This window comes from Poromitra crassiceps, assembly GCF_964638095.1.
Source record: "Poromitra crassiceps genome assembly, chromosome: 8".
Taxonomy (NCBI): Eukaryota; Metazoa; Chordata; class Actinopteri; order Beryciformes; family Melamphaidae; genus Poromitra; species Poromitra crassiceps.
In genome coordinates this window covers 20,236,254-20,250,957 of record NC_139629.1, presented here as the reverse complement: position 1 = coordinate 20,250,957, position 14,704 = coordinate 20,236,254, and the positions used below count along the sequence as shown (strand labels likewise).

At 45.7% G+C, this 14,704-nt stretch overlaps 1 protein-coding gene across 4 annotated transcripts in view; it reads right to left on the bottom strand.

Annotated features, from left to right (window-relative positions):
• Positions 1-14,704, bottom strand: part of fnbp1b (formin binding protein 1b) — a gene marked incomplete at its 3' end in the record, with an annotated part of 122,776 nt that overhangs the window by 12,136 nt on the left and 95,936 nt on the right. For 3 of the 4 annotated variants that reach the window (XM_083642146.1, XM_083642145.1, XM_083642144.1), the window contains exons 10-11: positions 9,523-9,618; positions 1,789-1,824 (exon numbers count right to left, since the gene is read on the bottom strand). The exons of the other annotated variant lie outside the window; for it this stretch is intronic. In XM_083642146.1, coding sequence (XP_083498272.1) covers positions 1,789-1,824; positions 9,523-9,618 — 132 coding nt within the window. The remainder of the gene's footprint in view (positions 1-1,788; positions 1,825-9,522; positions 9,619-14,704) is intronic. 4 annotated transcript variants of the gene reach the window in all.

The window sequence follows — 14,704 nt, the reverse complement described above, 5'->3', positions numbered from 1 at the left end:
TCCTCTAGAGAGAGAGTGGCGTCAGCGGAGGACCAAAATGCGTGACTCATTAGCCAATGAACAGCCAGGAAAGGGTCTCGCGCTACTTTTGCATGCTAAAATAAAGCTGATAATGTACAATTTGATTCAAGAAAAAAAAAAAGAAAAAAACTTTCAAAGTACAACACAAACTCCATTTTGCTGCAACTCAACAGTGCTGCTTAATCCAGGACCTTACTCCCTGGAACTCTTGAGAGTAAAAAACTGGTCCATTGGAGTGAATGGAGATGTCGCGACTCTTCTATATACACGGCTCTGGCTCTATCTATCTGTCCAATCAGGGACTGCGTCGTAGTTGTTGACATAACCGGGCCGTTCAGGGCGTTGGCAAAACAGTAATGGCGTCTCCTGAAGCAACGAGCGGTAATGTTAACGTTAGTAAACGCAGTCATAAGTGCAGTTCTTTTCCCAGTGGATTCGGCGAAGCTGATTGGCTGAAGGAGTTGTCTATCAAGGCAAGTAAGTTACTCCCGCCCACTGAAATGGAAGTGGGCAGCTGGAAGTCCAGACTCCTACGTAGAGCGAAACAGACAGAAGGTGAGGTCACATTATTATCAGGATAGCACTCTGAGTGAATGTATTTAGAAAATGTAATCAAATATCTTATTGTATTTCAATGATGTGCTGGCTATTGGGCATGAAGCTGTCTGTCTGTTCTCTAACAGGACTGTGTGTTCTTAACTGGAGGCTTGAGTGAGAGTGAGAGGAGTCTTGGCAGGCCAGCGACCAGATCACATGTCCCGATGAGAAAGTTTTCAGTCCGTTATGCCGAACTGATGAGTCACATTATTGGGCCGTCTCTCCAAACCTCTGTGGACATAATTATCGATGTTGCTATCAGATAGCGCTAGCTGCTCTGCGCTTCGGTTTCTGAGTGGCAAAAGATGGTGCTGGACTGGATAGGTCAGGGTTTCAATTAGATCTCACTCATTACGATGGGACACACCGTAAGGATAATAGTGTACAGAATGTGCTCCAGGCTTGAGGTCAGGGTTCACTGCACAAAAACCAGTTCACCCACAGCAGCTGGTTACCACGGTGATCTTCCTGTATCACCACGCAACACTTACCAGGCATGCAACATAACAAAGAGGTGTCATCATCATGCACTGACACATGCTCCGCTAGCAATGACAAGTGACATCAGGTGTGAGTGATCCTGTTCTCTGTGTACCTCAGAACCCCCCCCTCCTCAAATTCACAAACTTTCAAGGATTTCAAGGACCCGTGGGAACCCTGAAAAGTATTTTTCGGTGTAATACGGGATGTAGGTTTAATAAAAACCAAATGATTAGGTAGAAATGGCGTAGGTCAATTCCACCACAAAGTAAAGCTGATCTGCAAAGTGTGATTTTTTTTTGTTCTGAGGAAATTGTTGATGAACAGCTGATATTCCTCTGTTGAGGCTTGCCATTGTACAGTTTTCTTCCATTAGTTTGAGAGAAAAACACTCTATAAAGGCAGTTAGGATAGCAGTTAGGATAGCAGTTAGGATAGTTCCACATTGCATTTTTGAGGCCTTCGCCGTGACATCAGGGTAAGTGAATAGACATCTACTGAAAGTGGCATGCAGTGCAAGGAGGACGCGTGTGAACAACCACTACAGAAGACCAGAATTTATCATACGTAGCCTTGATTCTAGCAATCACAAGAATGATCAGGGACTACGAACGAACAGGGACTACGAACAGGGACTACCAGACAGACTAAGCGACAGACAGATATAACATATAGCGTAAATCTGATCACCTCAATGAGAGTCCGGACGTGGGAATTGAGTGTGATCTGCACCCACAGAGACCACAACACACAGTTGGGAGAGACGTGACAGGACGCAACCACAACACAAACAAACAAACAAAACAAAATATATATCACACAAATGAGACAACAACATGAGTCTGAAGTCCGTCGTTGTGTCACAGCAAAATAAACCAATGAATAACTTGGGACCAAAACAAAAAAGGTAACGAGCGTAACAAGAACGTTATGGACACTGGTGTTACTGGGAGGACGTGACATGCGTGTGCTATCGGTCATGCCGCTACGGTCGTGTGGTTATACGATCATGCTTACCAGCTTGAGAGAAAGCTTCACGCCAAGAGAGAAATGGGCGAGGCGCAGGAGAGAGACAGAGAACAGACACAACAAGTCAACATCAGAAGCGTAATACAGTCAAGAGCATTTTGGTCATTTTTCCGGTACACAGAAATTGTTTGACGGTAAAGATTTCCTTCTGCCAAACTTCACCAGTTAATGAAAAGAGGGCACACTGTGGAGTATGTCAATTCAAGTATTTGGATTTATTTTATAACACACACAAAAAAAACTTTCATTTAAAATATGAATCAGTGTCGGATATGAACAGCGCACTCTTTTCCAATGGTGAAGTCTAACATGTGATATGATGGATTAATGAAACATGAGAAATGTCAAGTCTACTGCACAAGCATGAAGTCAAGAATGAGAGAGAAATCTAAAGACAGAAGAAGGGGAGGAATAGTGACTGTGTGACAGCAGGGACGGGTGTTACTGCCACAGTCTACTGCCGTCACAGACAGTGACAGGCAAGAGACAGCAGAGGGCACCAGAAACATGGATCATGATAAGCAGATCATGTTCCACAGGTTGGAATGGAGGCAGATACACAAGACAGGTTGGAAGAGAAGTTGTTCCCCGGGTTGAAGACAGCCATCGTAACTCACCTCAACAACAACTCAGCTAAGAAAACTCTACACACGTCACTGACCTATAATGTACTTCCAAACAAAGGTTAAAGTGGTTGAATGGTAGAACTCATAAAGGAACAATGATCTGTAACTATTAAATCTAAATAAATTATGGGAAATTAGAGTGGAAAGAGCTGAATCTGAGCAGCTTATTTATGCAATCTTTTGAGTGCTTATTATTGTTTTGAATTCAAAGAGAAGCGAGAGGTTGACAGACATTCTCTGGTGGAGCTCGAGCAGATGACCTGGAATCCTGTTAGAGGCTCCACTAAACAAGTCACCCACCTGGAAAGACCTGCTGTGACTGGGCCTTCCTAAGGTGCCTCCTGACCCCCACCCCCTGCCCACCTGCTGTGACTGGGCCTTCCTAAGGTGCCTCCTGACCCCCACCCCCTGCCCACCTGCTGTGACTGGGCTTCCCTAAGGTACCTCTTGACCCCCACCCCCTGCCCACCTGCTGTGACTGGGCTTCCCTAAGGTACCTCTTGACCCTCACCCCCTGCCCACCTGCTGTGACTGGGCCTTCCTAAGGTACCTCTTGACCCCCACCCCCTGCCCACCTGCTGTGACTGGGCCTTCCTAAGGTGCCTCCTGACCCCCACCCCCTGCCCACCTGCTGTGACTGGGCCTTCCTAAGGTACCTCTTGACCCCCACCCCCTGCCCACCTGCTGTGACTGGGCCTTCCTAAGGTGCCTCCTGACCCCCACCCCCTGCCCACCTGCTGTGACTGGGCTTCCCTAAGGTGCCTCCTGACCCCCAACCCCTGCCCACCTGCTGTGACTGGGCCTTCCTAAGGTACCTCTTGACCCCCACCCCCTGCCCACCTGCTGTGACTGGGCTTCCCTAAGGTGCCTCCTGACCCCCACCCCCTGCCCACCTGCTGTGACTGGGCTTCCCTAAGGTACCTCTTGACCCTCACCCCCTGCCCACCCCCTGTGTATTTCTATATGTCTTGGCATGATCAAGTCAAAAACAAAGCAAGCATCATTCTTGGAGCTCGAGCGTTTCTTCCATTCAGACAGACAGAGATATAACAGGCAAGGCAAATGGTCCTTACAGACGGGTAACACAGCTATGGCAGCACAGAGAAAGCCCTGGAGGGGTGAATTACAGGTACTGTAAGCCGGACCCCGATCCAAAGTGTCACCGACACCTCGCCTGATGTGGCGCCCACCTGACAGCCAGGTGGAAACGCCCACCTGTGACAGCCAGGTGGAAACGCCCACCTGGGACAGCCAGGTGGAAACGCCCACCTGTGATAGCCAGGTGGAAACGCCCACCTGTGATAGCCAGGTGGAAACGCCCACCTGTGACAGCCAGGTGGAAACGGCGAGGAAGGGCGATTGCCGGGTAGGATGAATAGCATCCACACAACCGCCCAATCTCCACGTCCTCGGGTGCTGGTGACACTTTGGGGCGAATTGACCCCTGAGAGATGCTGAGCGAGCGGAGAGAAGGCCTGAAAGGACTCGCACGGCGGGCGACACAGAAACCTCAAGCTGATGTGCGGGATGTGGAATGAGGTCATCGTCTCCTCCCATCATCTGACTCGGTTCTACACGGGCCCGGAGCCACGTGAGCGGCACCGAGCCAGGCACAGACACTAGCCTCCTTTGTGAGAAAATAGAATCGTCGGAGGTAGAAACCCCTCCTGGAGACTGAATGTGTCAGATTAGAAATGGCTTTTGTGGATGTCTACAATATGATTATTAATGAGACTACTGTCTGTGTTGTACATGGCTTTCACCAACACACACGCGCACGCACGCACACACACACATGCACGCACGCACGCACGCACACGAACATGCACACAGCCACACACACACACACGACATTCACATTAGGGCTGGGCAATATGTCATTACATCTATCGCGATATGATCCTATCAATGGTTTTGGATATCGTAATATCATGATATGGCATAAGTGTTGTCTTTTCCTGGTTTTAAAGGCTGCATTACAGTAAAGTGATGTCATTTTCTCAACTGACCAGACTGTTCTAGCTGTTCTATTATTTGCCTTGTTCATTATATCCACATTACTGATGATTATTCATCAAAAATCTCATTGTGTAAATAATATTTAGTGAAAGCACCAATAGTCATTGGTCATTGCATTTTATTTTGATCAGTCTTGTTTTGTGGCTTTGACTTACAACCACAACTGAACATTTAGCCCACTGACTGTTTTTATAGAAAATACAGAGACATAAATCGTGTATTGCCATTCAGCCTAAAAATGCCAAGATATGATTTTTAGTTCATATCGTCCATGCTCCTGCACGCGCTCACAGAAACACACACACACACACACCTACACACACACGCACTCTCACACACACACACACACACCTACACACACACGCACACACACACAGTACACCTACACACACACGCACTCTCACACACACGCACACACACACACACACGCACACACACACACTCACAGAAACACACACACACACACACACACACACACACACACACATGCTTACATATTGCCTGGCCTCGAAAGCATATGTGGGCCGGCCCAGAGTCCTCTTCATGAGCTCTTTGTGATAAATGAGTGAGCGGGGGGAGTGCTGCTGCCGGTGGTCGCAGGAGAGAACAACAGCTCCGTCAATCACAAGAGAACACGCTCTTACACTCGGGCTCTCAAGTTCACGCCCACAATACACACTGACTCCTCCCCTTTCACTTAGGGCTGGACGATAATTCGACATGATCGTTTATCGACTTTCCGTGGAATCATATCGGGACGATATGAAGAGAGTTCAATATGGTGACGCACATTTCTGCAGTCTAAAAGGATGACGACGAGCAAATTTGACTTAAAAAAACTGATAAAATGAGGTATGGATGGTAGGAATATTATTTGAAAACTTCAAAGTTCAATGAGATGATTATCATTCATTTGGTTATTTAATGTGATTTCGCATACATTCATATTGTGATATATATTGATATCGAGATTATCATGATATTGATTTCAACCATATCGCCCAGCCCTACTCTCATCTCATCGTATACACAACACTCATACGCTGACTGTTGATGGACTAGAGGGCTGATATGCACTACGAGGGCTCGCCTGTAGGGTGTGCCATGTCCCTCCACTGGGCATGCTCAGACAGACGGCACCCACCTCCACTGGTTCTCTATCCTCACTGCAGGAGGTGGGGCAGAGAAAACAGCTTGCGTTTTGTTCATATAACTCCAGCTGCAGCTACAAAAGATCAAGGGAAATAAGTTGTATCTCTTGCCATTGGCAATACCAGCCTTTATTAAATCTTTATTAGATCTTTTCCGTGTCTCGCCCACCAATAGAAGGAACAGGTGAGGAGGTGTTGCTGGAGAAGTTGACCATATGGACCACAGGCCCGTCTGTTAAAGGGCTGGGGAATGGTACCAGCAGCTGCTCTGAGGCATTAGCCCATATTGTCTGTGCTGCTGAGGTGAGGGGGCTAGCATCCCCGCGGGACTTGTTATTCTACCGGAGCTACTTCTTCCCTTTCTTTTCTTGGGCCTATGTATGCTGTAGATTTATTCCTAAAAGAAAGCAAACACATTGTAAAAATTATAATCGAAGTCAAAAACAACATCGATATACATGGAAAAAACAGAAACAGGTTATCGCATGGGGTATGGAAAGGAGTGGGGAAATCATTTCAATGGAAGTAGAAAATAATTTCAATGGGTTTTAGCTGTCAAAATAAGATATGAATATATGGATATACCTTCGGAGACAAGCTTCTAGTACAACAACAATACAACAACAAAAATCAAGTCCAAACCCTCATTGAAACTTGAATGCGTTACAGTAAGGTCAAACTGAATTTGTTTAATCTGCGCGTAGTAAAGAACACAATGCATCTGCTTTAGGTTTTCACCTCTATCTTCTGGAGAGCTGTTTCAGCACTTCCGCTTTCACAAACGTGCACTTCCTGCTCCATCTCTGGCACCTTAGAAAAAAAAACATGCACTTCCTCCTTCTGCTCGACCTTCAAATCGTTTCCTCTACGATGGCGCTCCCACACTCCACCGCTGCAGCGTATTGTTCTTCTGCTTTTCCACACGTCACGTTTAGCACCCATCTATAGAAAGGCTGCACTTTGAGTAACTAAGCTGCCCCTTTTTAAAATACAACACGGGCACAAACAGTGTATATTTGTGGCGTCCGGAAGGAACACGTGAGCAGACGCCCTATTCCTGAGGTCAGGGAGAGCTGGAGGGGTGAACTGCATCATGGGCAGGCGTCGTCCGTCCCCAGCAAATTCCATTAACAACATGGATTGGATTTGAGAATAGGAACCGGTGATGACAACGGGACTGGGGCTGGCGCTGATAAAGCGCTCGTGTTAAGCCGCCCTCCGGGAAGCCTGTCTAAAATGACTCCCATCGGCCGTCTCCACTCCACTCTGAGCGACTCAATCAGCCTACATCAGACGCCCCTGCCATATTATCCGCTACCCATCACTTGATGGATACCGCGGTCGGTCATTGCCAGATCTTATAGCCGTCTCCTGTCTCGTGTGCGAGGAAAAGCAATCTGCCTCCAGCATAGATCTGTGGAGAGGTGCATGCGGCCAGGGGGGCGGAGCCATCGACGCCTCCATGCTATTGCCAAGACTGCTGCTCAGGCATCTTGCTACTTTCTGTCTGTTGGTGAGATGGCACGGTGAGCACGGTGTTAATATGAGGAGTGAAGGGACACGATGGAGAGAGAGGGTGTTGGTGAGACAGACTGGGCACTGACCAGGCATGCTGAGGGGAGCAGAGAGAGGGTGTTGGTGAGACAGACTGGGCACTGACCAGGCATGCTGAGGGGAGCAGAGAGAGGCTGAGCACTGTATGAGCAGAGGTCACAGACTTGTTGCTTTGTTTACTCATTTGTTGATGATACCATATTAGTCCTTTTGTAATAAGGCAATAAGTCAATGACTATTCTGAACAGCAAAATGCGCTAGCACTTTATATTAAGGTGCACATATTCACCATTAACTACTTGTTTACTAGCATGCATATTAGCATCATATTGGCTTACGATCTTAGCTCAGTATGGGCCAGGTGGTACACCACTAAAGCATAATGATCCTAATTGCTTACTCACTATCATTAAGCAGTACTTAAGAGGTTATTGAGGGAAAAATCTTCATTAATGTCCTAGTAGTTGTAGAATACGGTCATGCAGAATAAGGCCTTAATAAGTGCTTTATAATAGGGTTGTCAAAAGTATCGATATTAAGTATCAATACTGAAACTTTGAAACGGATACAATACTCATTTGCAACAGGTATCGATAGTATCGATAAGTATCAATACTAAAAATTTGAAATGGATACAATACTCATTTGCAACAGGTATCAATAGTATCGATAATTATCAATACTACAAATTTGAAACGGATGCAATACTCATTTGCAACAGTTTCGATGCCAGCAATGATTTATTTTAATTAAAACATCACTGATTTTCCCCTCCCTATCATTGGTGGGTATCTGTTGCTTCAACAAGCTAAACATGTTCTGATAGGCTGATGACTAGAGCAGGGCTAATCTGCTGTCAGTGCAAAGTTTTAATGAGTTTTATCGGGCCTAGATTATGGAGAAATGTGCATCTGTCCGTCCATCTGTCTAACTTTATTTTTGATGTGTCGGCATCACGTGGTATCGAAAATGGTATCGAGTATGGATATTTTCCTGGGTATCGGTATCGAAGTTGAAATTCTAGTATCGTGACATCCCTACTTTATAATAACTAATAAACAATCAATATGATACTAATATGCATGCTAATAAGCAACTAGTTAAAGGGGAATATGTGTACCTTAATCAATATAAAGTTGTACCAATGCTTTTATATAAAGCTTGTATAAAGCTGTGATGGGGCCGACCATAGGCCCAATGTGAACACTCTTTTTCGTAACTGCGGTCACATTGCCTACATATACATCCAGTTATTGGTAATGGGGACAAATGTTACTGAAGTCAACTGCTATGACACATTTTTCATGACAACACGAACATGTAGGCATTATGACCCTGAAACTCCACCGAGGGCCAAGCAAGAAGATGCGGTCATGTGACCTCACCCATACAGTGGTGCAGGTAGAGAGAGCTCAGAGGTACAGGTGAGGAGGACACGCGTACACACACACGTGCACGCGCGCACACACACACACACACCAGTGTTTCCCCTACCATTCTACAGGCCTGGCGGGTCCGCCAGGCCAACGGCGCCCCCGTTGGCCTGGCGCCCCCGATTTTTTAAATCTCCCCAAAATTTAAATAAACCTTTATGGCATATTATTACAATACAGCAATACTGGTGTTGACAGTAATAGACGATGCCAAATCATTCAAAACAATAAGCATTTTGCTTTTAGGAGCATTGTGCCAGCGTGCAGCGCTGTTCCAAAACGTGTCAACGTGTGTCGTTGCCTGGGAAACGCACATCCCATAATACAACTGTTCGCATCGCATCCCATAACAGTATGATGATACTTGGGATGCCATTGCGAACATAGATGTGAACAGGTTAGCTAAAAGTTTAGCGTCGCCAGCGAGGGTCCCCACCGTTGCGGTCGGGGTACATTTCGAAATCCCCCCAGGCCTGAATATTTTTCTAGGGAAAACACTGCACACACACGCGCGCACACACGCACGCACGCACGCACGCACACACACACACACACACACACACACACACACACGTGCACGGAGCTGCTGGCCACACACACACACACACTTACCCCTCGCCTCAGGCTTCGGAGGCAGTGCATTTTGGGTTTGGAGGTCATGAAGTCGTTGAGGCGGTGGGAGAGGGGCTCCTTGTGCTGCTTGGGAGACTGGGGGTCGTTGGGAACAGCAGAGGGTGAGGGCGGGGGCGAGGCTGGGGGGGCGGGGGGGGGCTGGTGGGGGGACGTTAACAGGGACATAAGCTACCAGTAAGAGAGGGAGCCATAGACGGAGAGAGAGAGGAGAGAATATGGAAGAAAGAAGGGGGGAGGGGCACGAATCCAACAAACAAAAAAAAGACAGAAGAGGAAGGAACACAAAACGAAATAAATAAGCCTCCTACAAATATTAAAAAGAAAAACAGAGAAACAGAAAAACCCAAAACGCAACACAAAAAGACAACATCGAACCTAGTGTTTCAGTTGTTATGCTGCTGTGGAAAACCATCCAACACAGAAAAACAAGATCAACCAAAAACAAAACAACAAAATGTCAAAAGAAGAAAACAAACAAGAGTGAATATAGGAAGCGTTAAACGGGCGTTAAAGCAAGCGGCCGCGACCAAGCAGAGAGTTTCACTCGAAGCACATGCACTAGGCTTTCCATTTTACAATCGCTTGATTTGTTTTTCAAACCTCGTCACATGCGAGCGAGGACTAGAAGGTCACCACATCCCGCAGGACGTCAGCAGCAGAATTTGAGGTCTTTCTTCAGAGAAAGCTAATTGCCTTCTTCTTACTGTCCCAAAAACAGTCGACTGGCTTAATTGATCAAGCGGTGATTTGGGAGTTAGAGAATGATGCAGTGATGAGTTGTACCGCTCAGTGAGCATGCATGGGTAAGAGATTCAGAAGACCAGAGATCAGAGAGATGGTTGACAAAATCAACTGGAATACTACCTGGATTCACTAACCAACTCTGGACTTGGGGAGGCACTGTATGTATAGAGGTTTCAATTTGATATGAACATAAACATTCTAAATGAACCTTTGCATTTGTTTCCTGTTGCAGTGTTTGCTAATACAATAGTTGACAGGAAATCATCTGGGTTTCAAACGGTTCCCCAGCAACATAAATGCAGTTAAGCCGTCTATAAAGGCAATAGTTTCTACAGCAACTCATAAAACACTTAATGCAATATTCTGATGAAATATGAATCCTTTGATGCTAATCTTGAAGAGACAGAAAACCATGCATTTTGTGTGTGTTTTTCCATTATGCATGTGTGTGTGTGCGTGTGTGTGTGTGTGTGTGTGTGTGTGTGTGTGTTAGGGATGCAGCGGTATACCGTTTGAAGGTATACCGCGGTTTGAAAACGTCACGGGATCAAAACCACTAAAATGTCCCGTAATACCTTCCCCACGGTATCAGCTGTTTCCCCAAAACAAAGTGCCCAGGTCGCTTGCAGAGTGCAGCTTACGTGGCCCCTCCCCCTGGCTGCATGCCTACCTAGACTAGAGCACAGTAGAGAGGAGCCGCAAGGACCCCCCTGAACTTTCCCCCATCTAAAAAGACGACGTCGGCTGTATGGGAATATTTCGGCTATTGTAAAAACACAAATGGTCCGCAATACCGTGAAACCGTGGTATTTTTGTCCAAGGTTATCATATCGTCAAAAACTCATACCGTTGCATCCCTAGTGTGTGTGTGTGTGTGCGTGTGTTGTGTGACACAGGATGTACAGTATGTCTCTAGGCCATGTTCACATTACAGGCAAATCCGATTTGCTGATAAAGTCATTAATCATCATTATCTTGATTGGTTTCCCAAATCTGATTTGGGAGTGTGTCCGCACTGCCACAAATCTGATTCTCAAGTCGGATCTGTGTGTCCAGACCTAAACAGCCTATCTGCATGGGTTGCTATGGTAACGACGTGGGCGTCAGTAAATACGTACGTTGGTGACGTGGTTTTCCTGCGCAGAAGCATTTGATGACGAGTTGCGAGTGACGTTCAAATCAGATTTGGTGGATCTGTGCGTCCACAATCAAGTCACATCAGTCGAAAGCAGATTGGAAACTACCTCCATATGTGGTTTGGGACAAGTGACACAAATCAGACTTGGAGCGTCCAGACTCATAAAACCAATCTGGATAAAGTCATTAATAGGTCACTAAAGTTCACAAATCAGATTTGGCCTCCTAGTCTGAACATGGCCTTATATATATGTCTGCCTGTGCTCCTGAACACATTCTGCTGTACGACCAATCAGAATGTTTGCAAACAGATTGGCTATATTTCCGGGTGGATAATTCCATTCGTTCGTTTTAGAGGGCATGGTCAAACCATGCCCTCTTTGAACTCAAACTACTCCTTCATACTTTAAGCTAGACACTGCATTCAAACTTTAAACGGGTCACCGCCTTTAGTACTTTATCACCTTAATTTAGCTTTTTGATATCTTTTGTACTTTTTGAAAAATTGCAGTTTAAATTTCATACTTTTTTTCAACTTTTATAATGGGATCCTACAGTATGGAGCCATCCTTGAGTGTGTATGATGTCACAAGTCACTACTGTTCACTACTTCCCTCCCCCTCCCTCCCCTGATATGTGAAGCGCTTTGAGTGTCTAGAAAGGCGCTATATAAATCCAATCTATTATTATTATTATTACTACCAGACTTTACAGGCTGCACGTTTTACTAAATACACACATTTTAAAACTGTGACAGCTCACACACTACATTATACATCAAATCCTTCAGCTACTTCTGCTCTCACTCCGAATGTCAAAATATTGCAATTTTTAATCATTATAGACCTTATTCGATTGACGTCACTCACGTACGATATCTTTGCCCACCGCCGGCATATTGTCGACATAGCGCTGCAGCTCTCAAGTGACAGCCTATGTGGAGCAGCGTTTATAGGAAGCTAGCCGCTGTTAGCGTTACCTGTATCGTTCCAATTGTGTTCGGATGGCGACCTGCATTAGGCATGGCTGTAGTAACGACAGCAATAAAGTCCCCGTGGTTTGTTTCTATCTCTACCGTCCACAGACGTGAAGGGAGCGAGACTGAGGATACGTCAGCAGCACAGGAGAGGTGTGGATAGTTAGGAGAGACAGGTGAAACTTTCTGACAGCTCCTCACAGCAAAGTCTGTTCACCTCGTTATTTTGTTTATTTATTATAGGCATTATAACGGCAGCATACAAATAACAACGGTGTTTTCTTTTATTGCTGTCATTACCATCGCTATTTTGTAATGGAACAGAAAGGACAATAAGGCCGTTACTAGTTGTCAGCTGCAGCGCTGTGTGCGCGCAGGACGGTATGTCAACAATATGGTGCCGCCCAGGGTTAGCGAATAAGGACTATAGATATTAACATTTTACACATTTTTTCAGCTTTATTTCACACTCGTTTCTGGCGTAGCGCCGATGCAGCACCACCGACGTTATCCACCCGGAAGTACGTTTTGTTGTTGTTGCTGCTGTGATGTCACAGAATCGTCACCTAGGTCATTACTTTTCCACTCGTACATAAAGTACTGATATCATCAGCGTTCTAAGCAGCTAAGCCTTCTTTTCAGTGCCCAGGATGACATCATCACACGCACAAGTAGGCTGGATTTTTTCGTCTGTCATCATCACACACTCTTCCTTTGATGAGCCTTTCTCTCACTATTCTCTCACACACACCCGATCACTCTCAAGCAGTGTTGGGCAAGTTACTTTCAAAATGTAATATACTACAAATTACTAGTTACTTCCATTTGAAAGTAATAAGTTACTTTACAATATTACTGTCTGTGTAGAGTAACTCGTTACTTATTACACTACTTTTGCATTACTTTCACCAAAACAACAGCAGCAGCAGAATGACATCGCAGCCCCGGAACATCCCGAAAAATAATTTCAACCGCCTTCAAGTCACTGTAAACAATCCAAAATTCTAAATGTTATTGTTTTTCTTTGTTATTGTCATCTGTAGTGGTTATTTGCATAAAAACACACAGTTTGATTAGGAAATGATTGTATCTTTTTTTAAATATGTGCTCTGATTTTTTTTAAATGTAACTCAATTTGTAACTCTTGACACTGTATTCTGGTATAATATTACTGAAATCCCATAAGTAATAAGTTCTATTACAAAGTTGCTGCTAAAAGTAATATATTACATGTAATATGTTACTTTTGTAATGAGTTACCCCCAACACTGCTCTCAAGCCCCTGATCTAGCCCCGCCCCCCACCTCACCCCCCCCCGGATCACTCACTCAGCCCCTGATCCTGCTCAGTATAAAACAGTGCCACCCCACCACCACCTCACACCCCCCACATCTGCCCGTATGACAACCAGAGATCAGCTTTGCTGGTTAGAAGTGGGAGATCACCAGTGAGACAGTCAAGGGGTGATGGTGAGGGAGAGAGACTGTTATTTGGGGTCTGGTGAGAGCGATACGGTTAATATGTGACAGTTGAGTCCATCCGCAGGGTGAAGGTAGAAATGCATTAGTGGGTTAACGTTACACAGGGGAGGCTCCACATCGGTGAGGGTGACTGCCAGTGAATGACCAGCGAGGGGGTTAAAGGAAACGGGTGGCAAATAATAACAACAACAAAACTGGCACTACCAGCAACACATTTCTTGAATTGAACAGAACTAAACAGAAGTCGAAAACTTCTAGACACAAATCAAATTGATAGCGAAATACATAGCAGGTGTTATTAATGTAACAATGACTAAAAATGACAACACTAAAGACATATTTGATCTGTACATGTAGCTACTGCACTACAAGACATCGACACTACCGACAGAACACAATGGAACCTCACAAAAACCCTCCACCCCAACCCACCAAGAGGTCGTCCACGTGCAAGCTGACACCTCCAGACGAGGACAACGGAATGACGAGTCCCCGCACGATAAACGCCAGTGAGACGGCGTGCGCCTCACCGTGCGCTCGAGTGTAAAAGAAATGCGAGTGTGTGTGACGTTCAGCGTGTGTGTTCAGCGAGTGACGTTCAGCGTGTGTGTTCAGCGTGTGTGTTCAGCGTGTGTGTTCAGCGTGTGTGTTCAGCGTGTGTGTTCAGCGTGTGTGTTCAGCGAGTGACGTTCAGCGTGTGTGTTCAGCGTGTGTGTTCAGCGTGTGTGTTCAGCGAGTGTGTTCAGCGAGTGTGTTCAGCGTGTGTGTTCAGCGTGTGTGTTCAGCGTGTGTGTTCAGCGAGTGACGTTCAGCGAGTGTGTTC